Below are 22,530 nucleotides of genomic sequence, written 5' to 3'. Positions count from 1 at the left end.
GCGACAGCTGCGTCACACGTCGCGTTATTTTCCCCAGCGTCTGCGTAAATATACGCAATTAGCGCAAGAGAGTGCACAGACGCAAAGTGGGTTACTCTTGGTGTGCGCCAAGATTAAATTTAAAACGTACCTTGGAATTTACAAAAACAAGAAAATATATGATCTCTTATAAAAAATGGTTTTCTGCGGAGAGAGCGAGGAAACTGACTTTATGCGCTCAGAGTAAACAACAGCAGCAGGTCGATGCTCGCCAGACACTGAATGTAATATGTTTCCAGAATATGATTTGGCCTACCATCAGACAACAACTTTCCGAAAGGTCAGTGAAAGGTTGAACATTATAAATTTCAACTATGTGCATTGATATCTGTGAACTGGACAATTTTATTTAAATTGATCCTGTGATATTTAAGGAGGAATTTTGCAGTTTAAATTGTCGCACTGAAAATAATCCAAGTGTGCTTAAGCGGTCATGAGCTTTCCTTTATAAAAAAATAAATTGTATCTTTACTTCCGATATTACATTAAAGTGCCTCTGTTGCATGAATAAAACTGGTGCTGTGCATATACTGTAACTGGTTTATTAAAATATACACTGCATAAATGTGTTTAATCAATAACAATAGGCTATAAATACATTTTTAAGCAGTGGGAACATGGATGTAATGCAGGGTCACCAAAGGAAAAAAAACATAAAATATGATGATATTGACCAGGTTCAATGAATACATCATGAAGATAATAAAAATAAATAAATTGATAAATAAAAATAAAACTGTCTGTAAATATAACCAGCATGGGCTATAGGCTAACATAAACCAGTGGTTTCCAGCCTTTTTGGCCTGTGACACCTTAAATGTCTACTTGTGATCGCTAATCATCACAGATGACAGTTGAACCAGACTGATTTTGATTTTGTCTTCTTGGATTGTTTTATTTGAAGGATTTTTAGTGGTCTGAAGATGTGAAAGTATCCAGTATTACACAAGAAAAAGGCAAACAAATTAGAAAAAATGAATATCATTTTGTGTGATACAGAAAAGTTTATTGTCCTTATATGCCTTAAATCAATTTGACACCTCTCAGGTGAATCACGTTGGTTGGGAATGTGCAGTTTGGGCACATTTGTCGCGGTTATGACGCACAGAAGATGTGAAGCCACGCCCATTGTTGTGGGTGTTGTGCAAACACCGAAATACCAGAGGAAAAAAGCTTCGTCCTTTACCAGTCAGTTATATCCGTTTGATGTCTTGAGCTCTGTGCCCACCTCTGTCCTCTGAGACGTGAGACACGTCGTTGCCGTAATAACAGTGAACTAGTGTTGATTTTTCCGCAGGTCATGTTACTGACAATCTTAACACTGTCCTGTTTCGCCTTAGGTGAGTAGCTCATTTGCACAATTTCACTTTTTTCCCCGTTGTTTTTGTTTTTACTACCGGGAAGTCACTTAGCGAGGGCTCGTGTCCAAATACTGCGGATCTTGTTTACATTCAACTCGCACAAATACAAACTTGTGTGCGTGTAAAAACATGCGAGCTGTTCTGACGCAGCTGCAGTCCATGTGTTTGCTGCTTGTGACGTTAAATGTGAATAGTTGGGTTCTGGTTAACATCTGCTATCAGATCAAATCGAACAGAAAACAGGAGATCAACACTGTCCATACTTTCTATTTTTAGACTTACTTTGCTGCATTTGACCATAACGCGTCCCACTAAACAATAGATTTAATGTGGAAATTACAGCAAATATAGTCTATAGAGGAGGAAATCGATAAATATCCACAAAGACACTGCGATTTAAATCTATAAATGTGTAATTAATTAATTGCACATTATTCACTTCATATTTTACAATCGCCTCACGATTAACTGTTTTAATTAAATTAAATTCATTACACTAATTGTACATTTTTATAGATATATTTGTCACCTTTGTGCATTTTTTATTTATTTCTTCACTTGGATTTCATTCATTTATCAATATATTTTACCCTTTTATTCATGAATTCACTTATTTGTGTAATAATAAGGTCAGTTCCCATGTATGTGTAGCTGCTGTTTTGTTTTTGTTTTGTTCATGGATGTAAGTTAAAGGCAAACAACAAACTAGATTTGTAATACTGGGATGTCACCTTGGATATCAACATTATACCTTAAATGAGTCATCTGAGCCTCCAGCAAATTCCACATTTGCACCACATCTGCTTTGAGTCGGATGTGCTGAACACTCATTGTAGCATTTTGTCATCTTCATGGCCTTATCTGATCTGCTACATTTTTATACCCAAAGCAACATTATAGTTAGACAGCCAGGCCCATTTGATATGTTTTGCATGTTTTCAGATGTTTATTGTCTTACTTTAATATGCTCTGCATCTACAGTATCTCTTCTTCATTTCTTTCTAATTGAAGGTTCATCCATAAATGACCATGACTATACTGAATATGACCATAAGCGGTGCTATGGCAGAGATTTTCGCTTCCCATTTGAATATACACCACCTGGTTTCCGTGGACAGATATATTTCACTCCGAGTAAGACAGGGGGATCCAGGAAGCTAGTGATGGAAAACGGGGAGGTGAGCAGCTTGTGGTGCAATAACCAATATTTCTGTGGTATCCATGCCAGGTGGGATTTGAAACATGTCAAATGTCTGGCTCCTGTTCAAATCAGGACTATCTTAAACGTATCTCTCTGTCCTGAGTACATTTATTTATGTTGTTCATACTATTCAGGCGAAGGACCCACGCTTGAAGGTTTCTTTGAATTCAGTTACTTTGGAACATTTGACAGAAAGAGATGAGGGAACTTTTTCGATCTCAGTTGATGGCAACAGACTACATGATGTCATCGAACTGGAAATTACAGGTGAGAACATTACACAATACTATGTTTTCCACCAGAAAACCTGTAGCATTCTTAAAGAGAATAATTCAACCCTGTTTTTTTCTCTCTGTGTTTTTTTAGAGTGTGCTGAACAAGTGGTGAGGTCTTACAACGGTAGGTACTCCTACAATGTTCCTAGAGGGGCTGAATTCTTGGAGTTCACTCCCATCTTCAGACTGGACCAGCCAAGGGTCCTGTGGAATCGCACAGACCCTCAGACCAATACGGGAGGCAGAGGGCATGTGAAGCGTAATGTCTGGGAGATTTCCGAACTCACTCAGGCAGACAACGGCTTCTACAACTTCAGGAAAAAAGACAAGACTTTGCTATCAAGGATAAAGCTCATAGTACAAGGTAATGATAGAAATATGTTTGCAAACCTTTTAGACTGCTATGTATCTGATTAAATATTCTAAAATAATGTATTGTTCATCACACACAGAGCACAAAACATACTATGATGCAAAGGTGAAGGAGGAACTCCACATCACATATCCTGTGGCCTTTACCCCGTGGAACATGGCCTTCACTCCTAAAGGGGAGAAAAAGAGCATAATGCTGATGAGAGCTGGCAATCTGGTTGAAGAAGACGACTCGATGTCAGAATCTTTTACTCTAAGGTGGAGAATTTACAAGATGAAGACAGCATTATTTATTGATCCTGTGGAAAGCACAGACTCTGGTGCCTTTGAGTTCAGAGACCAGGAGGGCAACCTGGTCCTTGTTGTGCAGGTGAAAGTAGAAGATGGTGAGCGACAGCATTTTTTTCTTATGGGAGGAAAACTGTATGAACAAACTGTTACTGATCATCAACATAAACCTCCAACATCTCTTTTCTCTCACAGGTTTTCCTCCTGCATATGTTTATGCTCTTATAGCTTTTGGCATTATCCTTGTGATCGGCTGCTGCTGCTGCTGCTGCTGCTTGAGGAAGCGCACTTATAAAACGAGCTCTGCGAAAAGGGAGTCCACTCCTCAAACTGCAGCGGCACCTGCTGCATATTACCATGTAAGTACTCACTCAAATTGTTTACAATATTTGTTGCTATTTTTACTTAAGTGTCCTCGTTCCAAATGCAGGGTAGAAATCAACCTGAAGGCCCAAGTTACTCTGCTGCACCACCTCATCCAGCTTACTCTCATCAGCCTTATAATGCTCTGGGCACTCAAGAACCTACTAGAGAACCAACTACCTCCCTTGGGCCCCCGGTACGTGTTTGTGTCCAAGTGTCTTTTTATTGTCTACTATAGCATTCATATCTGCTAAGTAATTCACTTGTCCCGTGTTCTCCTTTGAGAAAAAAATCTGAAACCAAAAAGGATAAATGCACATTTTAAATTGTTTAATTTCATGATAGTGCTGCCTAGTTTTGCATTACTTTGATTAAATACTGTTCTGTTTGCCCATGTAGCTGGAGTCCTTATTTTGATAAACTGTTGCTACTCAACAACAAGGTCATGAGTTTTCCTGCTAAAGTCTCTTTCTTATCCAACTTACAAACATGAACACACATCTTGTCCAGCTTGTTGAACGAGCCATCAAACAAACATTCACTGGGGAAAAGTGAACCGCTATCATCAGTTAGCTGGCTAGTTAGCTAATTAGTTGCACAGCTGCAGCACTTTAAACATGTTAACATACCTGCGAATGTCACTCTTGACATGTAGTATAGTAACTGTATACCAGACTCAAACATGGCTCCTATTCATTTGAATGTAAATTGCTTGTTTGGTACATAAGCTAAAAAAGTTTTCTAGCTTCTGGGTTTGATTCTGCATTGTGCAGCCCACTCAACATATCCACAAGTTCCCGCTTAACGCATAAACTTTACACTGGGAGGACATCACAGATTTTAAAATTGCTTTTCTAGGCCCAAGGAAAGTTTAACAAACATAACACCTTCATGGATTAGAAATTCATGATACAAAGAAAGAGTTATAATTGAGCAACATCCATGTTTTGGACCAGTTAGATGCTGGTTTCTGTCTTTGCTCTTTAAAATCCCTGTTAGCGACAAACTGTCTGTCCATGACTTGTAGCTACAGCAGTTTGTTTACTTTGTCTCTGTTCAGTAAGGTGTAACACTGCTACCCTGCTAGCTAATGTCAAACAAGCCTCCAACACATCCCACAGCCAGCTGAGACAAAAAGGAGCATTTCTTATATTTCCTCAAAGACCTTTTTGATACAAAACTGTTAACAATACATTTAAAATACATGCGGACAGTATTTTTGACTGCAAAGGATTAAATGTGATTTCAGTTGAACTTGAGTTGAACTGAATAGATCTGTACCTGTGCTTCTCTTTTTCGTTCTTGCTAAATTTCCTCATTTTTCCAGCACTGTCTAACATACATACATTATTTTACCTTACAGGCGTACAACCCAGTGGATATCCATGTGAACCCGACTCAGCCTGAGGTGCAAACACACACGAAATTCCTCAAAAGTCTTCAGGCAAAAATCATATAATCTTAAAAGCCCAAGAAAGTCCCTATTCTAAGAATGATTTTTGGTCCCTCAAGGGCAGACTCATTTAACTCATCAAACTTATTTCAGCTGTTTCATTAACACACCTTTTTTTGTTCACTGCTCTCTCCAGGTTGCAGTTCCAGGAGGGCAAGGAGCAGCTCCAACTTTCTCAATGGGCTCCGATTGTCTCTCCTCAGACTCTGGACCAATGTTTGAGCTGAAAGGAGTAAACTTTCCCTCTGCTCCTCCCCTCAGCTCAAACTCAGCTTATAATGATGTTTACACCTCAGACAAACTCAACTTCCTGTAGGCAACACAATGAAAGTTCATGTGGTGCGGAGTTGAATTCAGCATGGTGTTTTGTGACTAGGTGGCACATAGCTACTTCAATCCTTGACACATGACCAAACTTATCATAAGTTACTCAGGGTATGGGATATCGTCTTTTTTAATGTAAATACACACACAGATGCAGCGTGATCAAACAAATTTGGGGCCAGCAGAGTATTATTAGCTTTGGGTTTTGTATTTTTGGGAATTTTAAACCTTTACTGGACAGCTTATAGTATAGAGACAGACAGAGACAAAGTATTAATAATGTTTTATCAGTTATCTCTTGATATCTTAAGTTGGTTGTAAGTCTATTCCTACATATGCTGTATTTCAAGAGTTAAGTGCCTCATCAGAGCATCTCTATAATATAGAATATAAAACAACACACTACACTCAGCAATTTAAGCCATGGTTACTGACTTTACTAATCTATACATAGGCCTAATGTTTTTATATTGTTGTTGAAACCCTTTTCATGTTTCTTAGGGTTCATATATAAATAGGTCTTTTTTTGTTTGTTTGTAAAACTGTAAAGTGTTACTCTGTTTGTCTTTTCACACATTTGTAGATCTTGTGTAAACTGGAGCTTTTTTTTCCCCATAAACTCTTCTTTTGGCTTTGAGAAACTCCATTAATGTAAAATTGTGATATTTGATATGTGGTATAAATGTTTACGGAAAGATGTGTGATTAAACTTTGACCTTAACATTTTCTCCTGGACTTTGAAAGCATCATGTATTGCCTCGTTGGACTGTTTTAAAGCCCAGAGAAAAGCTGCAGCAGAATGGAAACAAAATCTCAATAATAGTTTATTACTTGGCTGATGTGGGAGACAGATTAAAAGGACTTATCTTTGTCCATGCATGCCTCACCATTTTATTTAAATGAATCCTCTAAATTATAAGGAGGAACTTTGCGGTTTTAGTTGTCCTACAATAATCTAAGTGTATTTAAGCAGTCATGAGCTTTCTTGTACAAAAAAATGTTTGTATTGTGACTTTACTCCTGATATTACATTAAACTGTCTCTGTTACATAAGTAAAACTGGTTCTGTGCATATACTGTAACTGCTTAATTAAAATATACACTCCATAATTGTGTTTGAATAATACAAATATAAGCATATTTTAAGCCGTGAGGACATGGATACAATGCAGGGTTACCAAAATGGAACCCCACCCCAAAAAAAACATTAAATATGAAATTGACCAGGTTCAAAGTATTCATCATAGAGATAGCTAAAAATAAGTAAATAAATAGATAAAAATGAAAGTGTCTCTAAATATCACCACCAGGGCTATAGGCTACCATAAAGCAGTGGTTTCCAACTTTTTTGGCCTGTTACATCTTAAATATCTACTTGTGACCCCATCATCACAGATTATGACACTTCAACCAAAGAGTGATTATGTCTTCTTGGATTGTTTTATTTCAAGGATTTTTAGTGATCTGAAGAGCTGAAAGTATCAAGTATTACACAAGATAAAGGCAAAATATCAGAAAAGTGAATATCATTTTGTGTATTAGAGAAATATTTATCATCCGTATATGCCTTAGATCATTTTTTGTCCCCTCAGATGAATCGCCTTCGTTGGGAACCGCTGCATTTTGTGCACATTTGGCACAGTTATGATGCAAAGAAAGTGTGAAGCCTCGCCCAATGTTCTAGGTGCTGTGCAAACTCCAGCAAAGGAAAAAAACTGTATGTTGCTGCAATACTGGGGAAAACTAAGTGGCTCCAATCAAATCCTCCCAGCTAGATGTCTTTTGCAAGGGCCGTGGGCGTCTGGTGGCAAAATCAAAAACAGACCATTTTTCAACAGTATAAATCAGTGGGTCAGGAAACTGAGAATGGAGCAGGAACACATAGCAAAACCCATGGGATGGTTATTTGTACCTTTTGGCTAATGCAAGAGCTGGACATTGGTCTCACTTTTCTTTTTACAAGAAAAGGATAATAGTGTGATAGCTTCAAAAATAGATCATTATCTTAACAGAGTAATGGGATCTTATTTGAAAATTTTCACAGACAGTTCTATTGGCCCAAAGTGTGGGAAAGCAGGATTTGGGGTGTATGTGGCTCAGCTTGGACTTTGCATCAACCACAAATGGAAGCTCTGTTTTCACAACATAACTATTAGCAGTTCTTTGGGCTTTGTGGTGGACAGAGGACGTAAGACCAAACAAAGTTCTCATTTATTCTGATTCAGCAGCTGCTCTGATGGCTTTAAGAGAAGGTGAATCAAAAGCTGGACCTGACCTTAGTAATGAGATCTTATCTGTTTTGTTTAGAATTGGGAGGACTGGCTGTGAAGTCAAGTTTTGCTGGGTTCCTGGGAGTACTGGAGTTGAGGGAAATAAAACAGCCAATTCTATAGCAGAGTCAATCCTGAAGAAAGAAGATCTAAATATATCCCTGTAAGAGGAAAAATCAAGGACGGTGTTGAAAGAGAATAGCAGGGATTACGGGAAAAGGAGACCAGAGGAAGGTGCTATTTATCTCCTCATCCTCAGATTAAAAAAGGCAATTATTGTGGTGGAACCAGAAGAGATTCTGATAAAATTTTGCAGACAGGCTCTGATGCTGTGTGTTAAATCAGTACCAGCACATTATAGGAAAACATCCTACTGGATTATGTGAATATGGACGTCCTGAAACAGTCAAACATGTTTTCCTAGAATGGTGCAAATATACAGAAAGAAAAAACTTTTTATATGAGATTGTCAGACCTAGGAGTCTTGTCATTCTCTATTAAATCTTTCTGTGATTGTGCCAGTTAAATTTTTGTCCTGCGGAGGGCAGACATGATCCTAGTAGCGTCCACACTACCAAAATCCTGCCAGAGGAAGAAGAAGAAGAAGAAGCGCAATCTGCCTTGTCACAGTGAGTCCTGTCTGTCTAGTGTCTTATACTCGATGTCCAATTTTGTCCTCTGAAACAGTGAGACGCGTCGTTGCCGTAATAACATTGAACTACTGTTTTATTTCTCTGCAGGTCATGTTACTCAAAGTCTTAACACTGTCCTGTTTCGCTTTAGGTTAGTAGCTCATTTGCACAGATTCATAGAATAAATGCACCTAGAGTATGTGGATTTAAAGATATTTAGCATCAATTTTTATTTTATGTTTCATATATATTTTTTTAAAAGTTTTTTTGCGTGTTCCCAGATGTTTGTCTTACCTTAATATTCCCTCAACCTACAGGATCTCTTCCTCACTTCCTTCTGATTGAAGGTTCAGACGATGTTATTGAGACAGAGGTGTGCTATGGAAGAAATGTATACATACCATTTGATTATGTACCAACTTTTTACCCTGAACGGATGTATTTCACCCCGAGTAAAGGGGGATCCCGGAAGATAATTATGGAAAACGGGGAGGTGAGCAGCTTGTGATGAAATAACTTTAACCAATATTTCTGTGGTATGCATGCCAGGTAGGATCTGAAACATGTCAAATGTCTGGCTCCTGTTCAAATCAGGACTATCTTAAATGTATATTTCTCTGTCCTGAGTATATTTATTTGTGTTGTCCGTCTATTCAGGCGAAGGACCCACGCCTCAGGGTTTCCAGAACGTCACTTACTTTGACAGATTTGACAGAAAGAGATGATGGAACTTTTTCGGTCTCATTTAGTATAGGACGCATATTCGATATCCTCAAAGTGAAAATTTTGGGTGAGAACATTAAACAATACAATCTTTTTTCAACCAGAAAACCTGTAGTATTCTTAAAGAGAATAATTCAACCCTGTTTTTTTCTCTATGTGGTTTTTTTTTTGTTTTTTTTGTTTTTTAGAGTGTGCTGAAAAAGTGAAGAGGTCTTACAACGGTAGGTACTCCCACAATGTTCCTAGAGAGGCTGAATTCTTGGAGTTCACTCCCATCTTCAGACTGGACCAGTCAAGGGTCCTGTGGAATCGCACAGACCCTCAGACCAATACGGGAGGCAGAGGACATGTGAAGCATAATGTCTGGGAGATTTCAAAACTCACTCAGGCAGACAACGGCTTCTACAACTTCAGGAAAAAAGACAAGACTCTGAAATCTAGGATAAGGCTCATAGTACAAGGTAATGATAGAAAAATGCTTGCAAGCCTTTTAGACTGCTATGTATCTGATTAAATATTCTAAAACAATGTATTGTTCATCACACACAGAGCACAAAACATACTATGATGCAAAGGTGAACGAGGACCTCTACATCACATATCCTGTGGCCTTTACCCCGTGGAACATGGCCTTCACTCCTAAAGGGAAGAAAAAGAGCATAATGCTGATGAGAGCTGGCAATCTGGTTGAAGAAGACGACTCGATGTCAGAATCTTTGAATTTAATAGGGAGACTTAAGGAGGTGAATGAAGGCATAGAGATTTATCCTGTGGAAAGCACAGACTCTGGTGCCTTTGAGTTCAGAGACCAGGAGGGCAACCTGGTCCTTGTTGTGCAGGTGAAAGTAGAAGATGGTGAGCGAGAGCATTTTTTTCTTACGGGAGGAAAATTGTATGAACAAACTGTTACTGATCATCAACATAAACCTCCAACATCTCTTTTGTCTCACAGATTTTCCTCCTGCATTTGTTTATGTTGCTTTAATTGCCGGCATTATCCTTGTGATCGGCTGCTGCTGCTGCTTGAAGAAGCGCTGTTGTAAAAAGAGCTCTGCGAAAAGGGAGTCCACTCCTCAAACTGCAGCGGCACCTGCTGCATATTACCATGTAAGTACTCACTCAAATTGTTTACAATATTTGTTGCTATTTTTACTTAAGTGTCCTCGTTCCAAATGCAGGGTAGAAATCAACCTGAAGGCCCAAGTTACTCTGCTGCACCACCTCATCCAGCTTACTCTCATCAGCCTTATAATGCTCTGGGCACTCAAGAACCTACTAGAGAACCAACTACCTCCCTTGGGCCCCTGGTACGTGTTTGTGTCCAAGTGTCTTTTTATTGTCTACTATAGCATTCATATCTGCTAAGTAATTCACTTGTCCCGTGTTCTCCTTTGAGAAAAAAATCTGAAACCAAAAAGGATAAATGCACATTTTAAATTGTTTAATTTCATGATAGTGCTGCCTAGTTTTGCATTACTTTGATTAAATACTGTTCTGTTTGCCCATGTAGCTGGAGTCCTTATTTTGATAAACTGTTGCTACTCAACAACAAGATCATGAGTTTTCCTGCTAAAGTCTCTTTCTTATCCAACTTACAAACATGAACACACATCTTGTCCAGCTTGTTGAACGAGCCATCAAACAAACATTCACTGGGGAAAAGTGAACCGCTATCATCAGTTAGCTGGCTAGTTAGCTAATTAGTTGCACAGCTGCAGCACTTTAAACATGTTAACATACCTGCGAATGTCACTCTTGACATGTAGTATAGTAACTGTATACCAGACTCAAACATGGCTCCTATTCATTTGAATGTAAATTGCTTGTTTGGTACGTAAGCTAAAAAAGTTTTCTAGCTTCTGGGTTTGATTCTGCATTGTGCAGCCCACTCAACATATCCACAAGTTCCCGCTTAACGCATAAACTTTACACTGGGAGGACATCACAGATTTTAAAATTGCTTTTCTAGGCCTAAGGAAAGTTTAACAAACATAACACCTTCATGGATTAGAAATTCATGATACAAAGAAAGAGTTATAATTGAGCAACATCCATGTTTTGGACCAGTTAGATGCTGGTTTCTGTCTTTGCTCTTTAAAATCCCTGTTAGCGACAAACTGTCTGTCCATGACTTGTAGCTACAGCAGTTTGTTTACTTTGTCTCTGTTCAGTAAGGTGTAACACTGCTACCCTGCTAGCTAATGTCAAACAAGCCTCCAACACATCCCACAGCCAGCTGAGACAAAAAGGAGCATTTCTTATATTTCCTCAAAGACCTTTTTGATACAAAACTGTTAACAATACATTTAAAATACATGCGGACAGTATTTTTGACTGCAAAGGATTAAATGTGATTTCAGTTGAACTTGAGTTGAACTGAATAGATCTGTACCTGTGCTTCTCTTTTTCGTTCTTGCTAAATTTCCTCATTTTTCCAGCACTGTCTAACATACATACATTATTTTACCTTACAGGCGTACAACCCAGTGGATATCCATGTGAACCCGACTCAGCCTGAGGTGCAAACACACACAAAATTCCCTAAAAATGCATGAAATCAAAAGTCTTCAGGAAAAAATCATATAGTCTTAAAAGCCCAAGAAAGTCCCTATTCTAAGAATGATTTTTGGTCCCTCAAGGGCAGACTCATTTAACTCATCAAACTTATTTCAGCTGTTTCATTAACACACCTTTTTTTGTTCACTGCTCTCTCCAGGTTGCAGTTCCAGGAGGGCAAGGAGCAGCTCCAACTTTCTCACTGGGCTCCGATTGTCTCTCCTCAGACTCTGGACCAATGTTTGAGCTGAAAGGAGTAAACTTTCCCTCTGCTCCTCCCCTCAGCTCAAACTCAGATTATAATGATGTTTACACCTCAGACAAACTCAACTTCCTGTAGGCAACACAATGAAAGTTCATGTGGTGCGGAGTTGAATTCAGCATGGTGTTTTGTGACTGGCACATAGCTACTTCAATCCTTGACACATGACCAAACTTATCATAAGTTACTCAGGGTATGGGATATCGTCTTTTTTAATGTAAATACACACACTTATGCAGCGTGATCAAACAAATTTGGGGCCAGCAGAGTATTATTAGCTTTGGGTTTTGTATTTTTGAGAATTTTAAACATTTACTGGACAGCTTATAGTATAGAGACAGACAGAGACAAAGTATTAATAATGTTTTATCAGTTATCTCTTGATATCTTAAGTTGGTTGTAAGTCTATTCCTACATATGCTGTGTTTCAAGAGTTAAGTGCCTCATCAGAGCATCTCTATAATATAGAATATAAAACAACACACTACACTCAGCAATTTAAGCCATGGTTACTGACTTTACTAATCTATACATAGGCCTAATGTTTTTATATTGTTGTTTCAAACCTTTTTCATGTTTCTTAGGGTTCATATATAAATAGGTCTTTTTTTGTTTGTTTGTAAAACTGTAAAGTGTTACTCTGTTTATCTTTTCACACATTTGTAGATCTTGTGTAAACTGGAGCTTTTTTTCCATAAACTCTTCTTTTGAGAAACTCCATTAATGTAAAATTGTGATATTTGATATGTGGTATAAATATTTGTAGAAAGATGTGTGATTAAACGTTGACCTTAACATTTTCTCCTGGACTTCGAAAGCATCATATATTGCCTCGTTGGACTGTTTTAAAGCCCAGAGAAAAGCTGCAGCAGAATGGAAACAAAATCTCAATAATAGTTTATTACTTGGCTGATGTGGGAGACAGATTAAAAGGATTTATCTTTGTCCATGCATGCCTCACCATTTTATTTAAATGAATTCTCTAATTTATAAGGAGGAATGTTAAATTGTCCTACTGAAGATAATCCAAGTGTACTTAAGCAGACATGAGCTTTCTTGTACAAAAAAAAATTGTATTGTGACTTTACTTCAGATATCACATTAACCTGCCTCTGTTACATAAATAAAACTGGTGCTGTGCATATACCGTAACTGCTTTATTAACATACACATTACATAAACGTTTGATTAATAATAATATAAATACATTTTTAAGCAGTGGGAACATGGATGAAATGCAGGGATACCAAAAACCACAAAATATGATGATATTGACCAGATTCAAAGAGTACATCATAGAGATACCTAAAAATCAATCAATAAATATATATATATCAAAGTATCTGTAAATATCACCAGCATGGGCTACAGGCTACCATAAACCAGTGGTTTCCAACCTTTTTGGTCTGTGACACCTCAAATGTCTACTTGTGATCTCTAATCTCCACAGATTATGACACTTCAACCAAAGAGTGATTTTGATTTTGCCTTCTTGGATTTTTTTTTTTATTTGAAGAATTTTTAGTGGTCTGAAGAGGTGAAAGTATCCAGTATTACACAAGAAAAGGCACAAAAAAGGCAAAAAGAAAAAGAAAAAAAAGAATATAATTTTGTGTGTTACAGAAATATTTATTGTCCTAACATGCCTTAAATTATTTTGAGACCCCTCAGATGAATCGCTTTGATTGGAAACCGCTGTGCGCATATGTGGAGTTTGTGTAAGCCTACATTTGGCGCAGTTATGACGATGAGTGTGAAGCCTCGCCCATAGTACTGGGTCCACGCGGTGTCCACTTTTGTCCTTTGAGACGTGAGACGCGTCGTTGCCGTAATAACAGTGAACTAGTATTGATTTCTCCGCAGGTCATGTTACTGCCAATCTTTACACTGTCCTGTTTCGTCTTAGGTGAGTAGCTCATTCGCGCGGTTTCACTTTTTTTTTTGTCTTTTTTTTTTTTTTTTTTTTTAAAAGAAAACATCTCGTTGTTTTTGTTTTTACTATTTGGAAGTCATTAAGCGAGGCCTCGCCAAACATACTGTGGATCCTGTTGACATTCAACTGGCACAAATACAAACTTTTGTGCGTGTAAAAACGTGAGCTGTTCTGCAGCAGTTGCAGTGTTCGCTGCCAGTGGAAACATGATCACTGTCCATACCTTCTATTTTTAGACTTAGTTTGCTGCATTTGACCATAACGTGTCCCATTAGACAATAAATTAAATGTAGAAATTACGTTAATATAAAAGCAGCAAATATAGTCTATAGAGGAGGAAATTGAGAAATATCCACAAAGACACTGAGATTTAAATCTATAAATGTGTAATTAATTAATTGTACATTATTTGCCTTATGTTTTACAATCACCTCAGGAGTAACCTTTAATTAAATTGAATTCATTACACTAATTGTACATTTTTATATATATATTTGTCACCTTTGTGCATTTTTTATTTATTTCTTCACTTGAATTTTATTCATTTATCAATGTATTTTACCCTTTTATTCATGAATTCACTTATTTGCGTAATAATAAGGTCAGTTCCCACGTGTATGTGTTGCTGCTGTTCTGTTTTTTGGGGGGTTTTTTTCATGAAAGTGGGTAAAAGGTCAATTCATTTCTAGTCATGTGACAACAAAATAGATTTGTAAAACTGGGATGTAACCTGGGATATTGACATTATACCTGTTGGGCCTTGGCTCCAAGTTTGGCTATCAGCAATAATTAATGATAATCAAAGATAATTATTAATAAATTTCATGATAGTGTAAAAAAGTGTACTAATCTATCAATTTAGAACTTTGATTAATAATTAACTTAATAACTATAAACCAAATCACCATATCAATAGTTAGTTAAGGTTGAAGGATTTTGGTGTATTAGTGTATGTGTGTGTGTGTGAGGAAGACAATGGCAAGATGGCTAAAGTCACCTGGTGACTGAGCACATGGCATGCAGACAACATGGCCAACAGATGGAACTACAGAGATAAAAGGCCAGACCATGTGGTGTCTTGAACCACATGTGCTGCCTGAACCAAAGTTTGCAAAGCTAGGTTTTAAACCTCTTAACTGTGTGGTTCTCTATTCAAGGCCGATTGGTGTGGACTAAAGGTACCAGGTTAGGAAGAGGTTAATTACATGCAAGGCCTAGTTACTGGATTTAACATGTGTTAAGCATGCAAGGTTAAACATTAACCTAGCGGTGTGGCTATGCAATAACCTGACCATGGACAAGACATCACAACAATAGTTCACTGAGTAACAAATCAATACATGTACAGTGCATTGATTAAGTTAAACAGTCTTGCTTAGCCGTGCTATGCTATACTATATGTTGCTAGGCTATGCCCAGGTGTTACCAAGTCCATGAAGAAAGAGATGCTTTGTGGCGTGCTGCTTCTTAGCTGGCGAATCCGTAGATGAGTCAGGCTGAGAAGAGTTTGGCTCCAAGTGGAAACATGCAGGCTTTTCTGGGTAGACAGTGCTCCAGTTGTGCAGGTCAGAGGGCTCAAGTCATTCCTTTGTGCAGTCCTTAAAGAGTTAGCGGCAAACTAACTCTGCTTTGTGGCTCCTGTGCTTGTTGAATCAGCCAGCAGACTTGTGTGGGAGCTGCTGGCACTAGAAAACTTAGTTTCTGAGTCTTAGGCACGCTCTCACGTCTTGTGCTGTAAAGAAAAGAGTTCTGTGTGTGTCTGCTGTGAGCAGGCCACACCAGAGAGCAGAGAGCTGAGCAGCAGGGAGCTGCTCTAGCAGCAGCCGTGAGGAGAGAGAGCGAGAGAGAGAGAGAGGAGGGGGTTCTCTAGTTTTGTTAAGCTGGTTCCATGGGTGGAGTTTCACTGGGTGCGAACAACCAAGGACTCAGGTTTCTTAGAGTCATGCCATCTAGAGTAGCTATATCAATAGATAATGTGTGTCTAAGGTGTTTAGAGCCAAGCACAATAACCTCAGTTTTGTCTGAGTTTAGTAGCAGAAAATTGCAGGTCATCCAGGTCTTTATGTCCTTAAGGCTGTATTCAGACCAAATCAGGCGGTGGCTGGAAAGTTGAGCCAGAGTCAACTTCACTGCGGCTGAAGGCTGCGGTGGCCAATCACAGCTGGAGATCAGACTGATCTGAGTTGTAAGCTCTGCCATGACGGAGAACAAAGACGAGAGAAAGAGGGAGAGAGAGCACAAGCGAGAGAGAGAGAGAGTGAGAGAGACAGCAGCAGTGGCTGAGCAAGCTAGAGAGTGAATGAAGAGAGGGAGAGAGCCGGTGAATCAGATCAATAAAACGTTATTTTCTGATTGTTTCACAGTGGTTGTGTGTAGAGCACAAATAAACATGCCCATAACCCCCACACACCTCTGCTTGACCCTGCAGCTGAACACCACACTGCCTGATTTGGTCTGAATATGGCCTAAGGCATGCTTGGAGTTTAGTTAACTGATTGGTTTCATCTAGCTTCATTGATAAATATAATTGGGTATCATCTGCATAGCAATGAAAATTTATGGAGAGTTTCCAAATGATATTGCCAAAAGGAAGCATATACAAGGTCAATAGTATTGGTCCAAGTACAGAACCTTGTGGAACTCTGTGTCTAACTTTTGCATGCATTGAGGATTCATCGTTAACATGTACAAACTGAAATCAATTAATATCAATAAATAGGACTTAAACCAGCTTAATGCAGTTCCTGTAATGCCAATTAAATGTTCCAGTCTCTGTAATAGGATGTGATGATCAATTGTGTCAAATGCGGCACTAAGATCTAACAAGACAAGTACAGAGAGAAGTCCTTTGTCCAATGCAGTCAGGAGATGATTTGTGACTTTCACCAGTGCTGTCTTTGTGCTATGATGCGCTCTAAATCCTGACTGCAAATTCTCAAATAAACTATTGCTATGTAGAAAGTCACACAACTGATTGGCGACTGCTTTCTCAAGGATTTTAAAGAGATATGGAAAATTAGATATAGGTCTATAGTTGGCTAAAATCTGAATCAAGAGTAGGCTTCTTAAGAAGAGGTTTAATTATAGCTACTTTAAAGAACTCTGGTACATAGCCTGTTACTAAAGACAGATTGATCATATTTATTAAAGAAGTGCTAACTAAGGGTAAGGCTTCCTTAAGCAGCCTAGTTGGGATGGGGTCTAAGAGAGAGGTTGATGGTTTGGATGAAGAAATTGTTGAAGTTAATTCAGGAAGGTCAATTGGAGAAAAACAGTCTAAATATATATCAGGTTTTACAGCTGTTTATAAGGTTCTTGTGTTTGTGGATAAATCGGTACCTGTTGAGGGCAGGAGGTGTTGAATTTTGTCTCTAATAGTTAGAATTTTATCATAAAAGAAGCTCATGAAGTCGTTACTACTAAGAGCTATAGGAATACATGGATCAATAGAGTTATGACTCTTTGTTGGCTCGGCCAAAGTGCTGAAAAGAAACCTAGGACTGGTTTTAGAGGGCCTTCCCATATATTTTAAGACTATCTTGCCAGACTAAGCAAGATTCTTCTAGTTTGGTGAAACGCCAAATCCTTTCAAATGTTTGCTTTAATTTGCGGGTTTGGAAGTTATACCATGGAGCTAATCTTTTATGTTAATTATTTTCCTTTTTTAAAGGGGCGATGGAGTCAAGTGTTATTTGCAGTGAGCCTGCCGCACTATCAACAAGATTATCAATTTGGGAGGGACTAAAGTTAACATAAGAGTCCTCTGTAGTATTGAGACATAGCACTGAATTCAATACTTATGGAATTGCTTCCTTAAATTTAGCTACGGCACTATCAGATAGACATCTAGGGAACACATTTTTGTAAAATAGGATTTTGTGGAAGAACTATCAAATGGTCAATTTCGATGCCGTAAATCGGAAAAAGATCGAGAGTGTGATTAAGACAGTGAGTGGGTTTATTTACACTCTGAAAGAAGCCAGTTGAGTCTAATACTGAGATAAACACAGTGCTAAGACTATCATTATTGACATCCACATGAATATTGAAATCACCTACTATAATTACTTTATCTGTACTAAGGACTAAGCTTGATAAGAACTCTGAGAATTCAGATAAAAATTCAGAGGACGGTACACTATAACAAATAGAATTGACTGTAAAGTTTTCCAGGTTGGGTGAGCTATTAAGAACAAGGCTTTCAAATGAGTTATAATTAAATTTAGGTTTAGGGTTGATTATTAGGCTTGAGTTAAAAATGGCTGCAACTCCACCTCCTTGGCCAGTGTCTCGAGGAATGTGAGTATTAATATGACTGGGGGGAGTGGATGCATTAAGGCTGGCATATTCTTCATGACACAGCCAGGTTTCAGTAAGACAAAATAAATCAATATGATAATCTGAGATTAGATCGTTTACTAATACGGCTTTAAATGATAGTGAAGAGTCCACATGTAATTCTCCTATTTTGTTGTACAGTGGTAGAGGTGGTGTTAATTTTTTTTAGATTTTTATGAATGACTCCTCTTTTGTTTATTTTACATTTAATTGATTTAAGTGGTCGGGGGACAGACACAGTCTCTATGTAGTTTTGGGTGGGTATCTGCTCTAATAGAAGCGCAGAGAAGCGTGTAGGACTGCAGCTCTGCCTCCTGGTCTCAACTCTGGGTTGTCATGGTTTTCATCTGCTAATAAACTCAGCCATATTTCTAGATATGAGAGCAGCTCCATCCAAAGTGGGATGTATGCTGTCTCTCCTAATCAGACCAGGTCTTCCCTAGAAAGTCTGCCAATTGTCTATGAAGCCCACATTGTTTGTGGGACACCACCTCGACACCCAGCGGTTGACCGGAGTCCGACATTGTCTTTGCACATGTAGCTACACATCGACTCAACATTAATTTTTTGTGACCGCCGATTGGCGTAATCGGGAGTTGTTACCGCCGACATGAATAACAATTGTACCATATTTACGTTTATCCTTAGCCAGCAATGTCGCCCGCTCTGGCCCCAGGAATACATTTGACTATGGCTGCTGGTGTCGCTAACTTCACATTTCTCACTATGGAGCTGCCAATAATCAGAGTTGCTTTCTCAGCAGGTATGTCACTGAGTGGGGAGAACCTGTTAGAAACATGAGCTGGTTGGTGGTGAACTGTGGGCTCTTGCTTAGGGCTATGCTTCCTCTGGACAGTCTTTTTTTTTGCTTAGGGCTATGCTTCCTCTGGACAGTCATCCAGCCACCCTGGCTTCCCGGCTGCACAGGAACCACCAGGGGAGTAGGAGCTACGCTAGGTTGGCCCGCACCGGCTACTAGGGGCTGGCTAACTACATTAGCTAATGATTGTTTTTCCATGGTGTGGAGCTGCGCTTCCAATTCACTGAGCCTCGCCTCTAGCACTGCAAATAAACTACATTTATTACATGTACCATTATCACTAGAGGAGGCAGAGGAATGGCTAAACATATGACACACTGAGCAAGAGAGAGCAGGAGGGCCAGAGGGAGAGAGAGAAGCCATAGCTAACTGCTTAGCTTAAGTTAGCTGCTAAGCTAACTGCTGAGCTAAAATAACTAACAATTGTGGGATTAGTGAGAAAAGTTGCTAAAAGAAGGAGAGAGCTAAGAGTGCTTGAGTAGAACTAGTGTAAGTACAGCGGGTATTTATCCACAGTAATGAGGAATATAGCAAAATCAACTGAGTTGAGAGCAGCAAAAGCACTATCAGAAAACTCAGTCGGCAACTGGAAATTACACAATATGCTTACTGTAGCGCTTCAGCACGGTCTGAACTGCTACATTTTATATTAGATGCAACATTATAGTTAGACAGCTAGGCCCATTTTATATGTTTTTTCATGTATTCAGATGTTTAGTATCTTACCTGAATATACGCTCCATCTGCTGTATCTCTTCTTCACTTTTTTCTGATTGAAGGTTCATCCATAAATATCCATGATTATGAGCAGTGCTATGGCAGAGATTTACGCTTACCACGCTTATTCACCACCTTTTTTCGATGGACGTATGTTCCTCGTTCCGAGTAAGACAGGGGAATCCAAGAAGCTGCTGATGGAAAACTGGAAGGTGAGCAGCTTGTGATGCAACTTTCACCAATATTTCTGTGGTATCCATGCCAGGTAGGATCTGAAACATGTCAAATGCCTGGCTCCTTTTCAAATCAGGACAATATTAAACTTATCTCTCTGTCCTGATATGTACTCCCGCAATGTTCCTAGAGAGGCTGAATTCCTGGAGTTCACTCCCATCTTCAGCCCTGACCAGTCAAGGGTCCAGTTAGATGCTGGTTTGGTCATTACTCTTTAAAATCCTGTTAGTGATACACTGTCTGTCCATGACTTGTAGCTACAGCAGTTTGTTTACGTTGTCTCTGTTCAGTAAGCTGTAACACTGCTACCCTGCTAGCTAATGTCAAACAAGCCTCCAACACATCCCACAGCCAGCTGGGACAGAAAGGAGCATTTCTTATATTTCCTCAAAGACCTTTTTTTCTCATTATAATGATACAAATTGACAGTCCATAGGCCAGGACAATGCGCAGGTAGCCAGGGACGTGACGCTCGGGCAGGCGGCCAGAGCATGGGGAACCAAGAGGGTCATGCTCAGGAAGGTTGCCAGGGCATAGGGAACCAGTGGAAACATGGAGAACTGGGCCACTGGGAGAATAGCCAACTCTGGGGGCATGTCCACTGGGGATGCTGCAGACTTTGAAGGTGGAGCCATTGGGGATGTTGCAGACTTGGAGGTGGAACCACTGGGGATCCAGGAAGTGGAGAATTGGCTTCCTTGGGAGAGCTGGAATCAGGCAAACTTGGCAAAGGGAATAGCTCAACAGGAACCCAAGGACCAGGGACTCTATGACTTCGGGCAGACAGGGACAGGGTGGTTGCAGCTCAGGAACAGGGGACTGGCACAGCTCAGGAACAGGGGACTGGCGCAGGATTGCTGCGGCAGCCCAGCCGGTTGCTACAGCTCAGTGGGGTCAAGAGGTTGCTTCAGCTCAGTGGGTGCAAGAGGTTGCTTGGGCTGGTGCATGAGCTGAAAGCTGGGAACCAGGGACTGAGACTTTGGGACACTGGAGAACGGTGACTCTGAGGCACTGGGGAGTGGAGTAGCAGCCCTGGACCAGACAGGCAAGGTGGCAAGGCAGGCGACCTGATGAGAGGTTTTGTCGTCTGCCATGTCGACCGGAATTCTGGTTGGTGCTCTAAGGGCCTCCCAGAGTCAGGCAGATGCCCAGGTAAGGGTTTTGGGCTGGAGCTGGCTCAGGACTGGCAGGTTGCGGGCTCACAACCCCACACCTAACTGACCGTGGGGGTGGCTGGTTGCAAGCCATCCAGGGTGCAAGCTGAGGGCTAGCAGGGCCAAGGTTAGCTGGCTTGGAGGCTGGATGGCTACTGGGGAGCACAGAGAATGGAGCCTCATGCTCCACAGTCTCCCAGCGACTTGCCATCAACTTCATGGCCAGAACAGGGTCCTCCTCATGTACAGACTGAAAAAACTTGATAATTTGCTCACCATCAGAGTCATTAGGATGAATCAATGGCTGGAAAACAGAAATCAGGTCCGTCTCTGCTGGGTCCATATCAAGAAGTGAGTGGAGCAGATGGACCCAAACGCAGAAGATGGCAGGCAGGCAGGCAGGCAGGATCAGATGCAGAATATTTAATGAATAACTCACAAGACTGAGACACAGGAGATACTGAGACACAGGAACAAGGAACACCGACCAGAAACATGGACGACTTAACCAAAACTGAACTAAGAACAGGACTTAAATACACAGGGTCTGATTACAAACTGAACACAGGTGTGTGACACAAGACACAGATGAAACACAAAGCAATCAACAAAGGTGGGAAAACACATGAAGTAAAGGTAACAAAACACAAGGAGAAAACATTTCAAAATAAAACAGGAACTAAAGTAATCAGCTAAGGAACAAGTAACACAACACAAGGGCAGACTGGGAGCTGATAGACTGGGGAAGACACTAGGAGCAGGGCAGGGCTAACAAGGGTAATGCGGGGCAGGTGAGAGGAGGAGTACATGAACACAGGAGGAGTGAAGGAACACACAAGGGAAACACAGAGAAAACCAAATTAATAGTGTTTTATCAGTTAACTCTTGATCCCTTAAGTTGGTTGTAAGGCTGCAGTTGAGTGTGAAGCAGTGGAGTCTAACATCAAGACGTTTATCAATTTAGGTCTATTCCTACATATGCTGTGTTTCAAGAGTTAAGTGCCTCATCAGAGTATCTCTATAATATAGAATATAAAGAAACACACTACACTCAGCAATTTAAGCCATGGTTACTGACTTTACTAATCTATACATAATGTTTTTATATTGTTGTTTCAAACCCTTATTGTGTTTCTTCAGGTTCATATGTAAATGTATCTGTGGATTTTTGAGAAATGACGTGATCTTTTTTGTTTGTTTGTAAAACTGTAAACT

General features: G+C 39.7%; 3 protein-coding genes across 5 annotated transcripts in view; all 3 read left to right on the top strand.

Annotated features, from left to right (window-relative positions):
* Nucleotides 1-233: 233 nt before the first annotated feature.
* LOC122991105 lies at nt 234-6,402 on the top strand. 3 transcript variants are annotated; one of them, XM_044364740.1, is made up of 9 exons: nt 234-319; nt 2,412-2,578; nt 2,736-2,868; nt 2,968-3,240; nt 3,329-3,634; nt 3,732-3,895; nt 3,967-4,095; nt 5,263-5,307; nt 5,489-6,402. In XM_044364740.1, exons 2-9 carry the CDS (start codon nt 2,564-2,566, stop codon nt 5,666-5,668), a joined length of 1,245 nt encoding a protein of 414 aa, XP_044220675.1. In that variant the 5' UTR covers nt 234-319; nt 2,412-2,563; the 3' UTR covers nt 5,669-6,402. The 3 variants fall into 3 exon arrangements, with proteins under 3 accessions (XP_044220675.1, XP_044220674.1, XP_044220673.1); XM_044364739.1 differs by lacking the exon at nt 234-319 and adding an exon at nt 795-1,379 and having other exon boundaries at nt 3,765-3,895; XM_044364738.1 differs by lacking the exon at nt 234-319 and adding an exon at nt 796-1,379.
* A 2,125-nt stretch (nt 6,403-8,527) lies between these two features.
* On the top strand, nt 8,528-22,256 carry LOC122991107. The gene is made up of 12 exons (XM_044364741.1): nt 8,528-8,575; nt 8,687-8,729; nt 8,896-9,071; nt 9,236-9,368; nt 9,490-9,762; nt 9,851-10,156; nt 10,254-10,408; nt 10,480-10,608; nt 11,776-11,820; nt 12,018-12,518; nt 21,207-21,211; nt 22,225-22,256. Exons 2-10 carry the CDS (start codon nt 8,690-8,692, stop codon nt 12,195-12,197), a joined length of 1,437 nt encoding a protein of 478 aa, XP_044220676.1. The 5' UTR covers nt 8,528-8,575; nt 8,687-8,689; the 3' UTR covers nt 12,198-12,518; nt 21,207-21,211; nt 22,225-22,256.
* The window catches only part of LOC122991110, a 57,005-nt gene continuing 47,306 nt past the window's right edge, over nt 12,832-22,530 (top strand). The window contains exon 1 of the mRNA XM_044364749.1: nt 12,832-14,025. Within this exon, the coding sequence (XP_044220684.1) occupies nt 13,986-14,025 (40 nt within the window). The 5' untranslated portion in view covers nt 12,832-13,985. The remainder of the gene's footprint in view (nt 14,026-22,530) is intronic.

The sequence above is a fragment of the Thunnus albacares genome, chromosome 10 (assembly GCF_914725855.1).
Source record: "Thunnus albacares chromosome 10, fThuAlb1.1, whole genome shotgun sequence".
In the NCBI taxonomy this organism is placed as follows: Eukaryota; Metazoa; Chordata; class Actinopteri; order Scombriformes; family Scombridae; genus Thunnus; species Thunnus albacares.
Note: the sequence above shows the minus strand (reverse complement) of the source record. Positions and strands in the feature narration are given on the sequence as shown.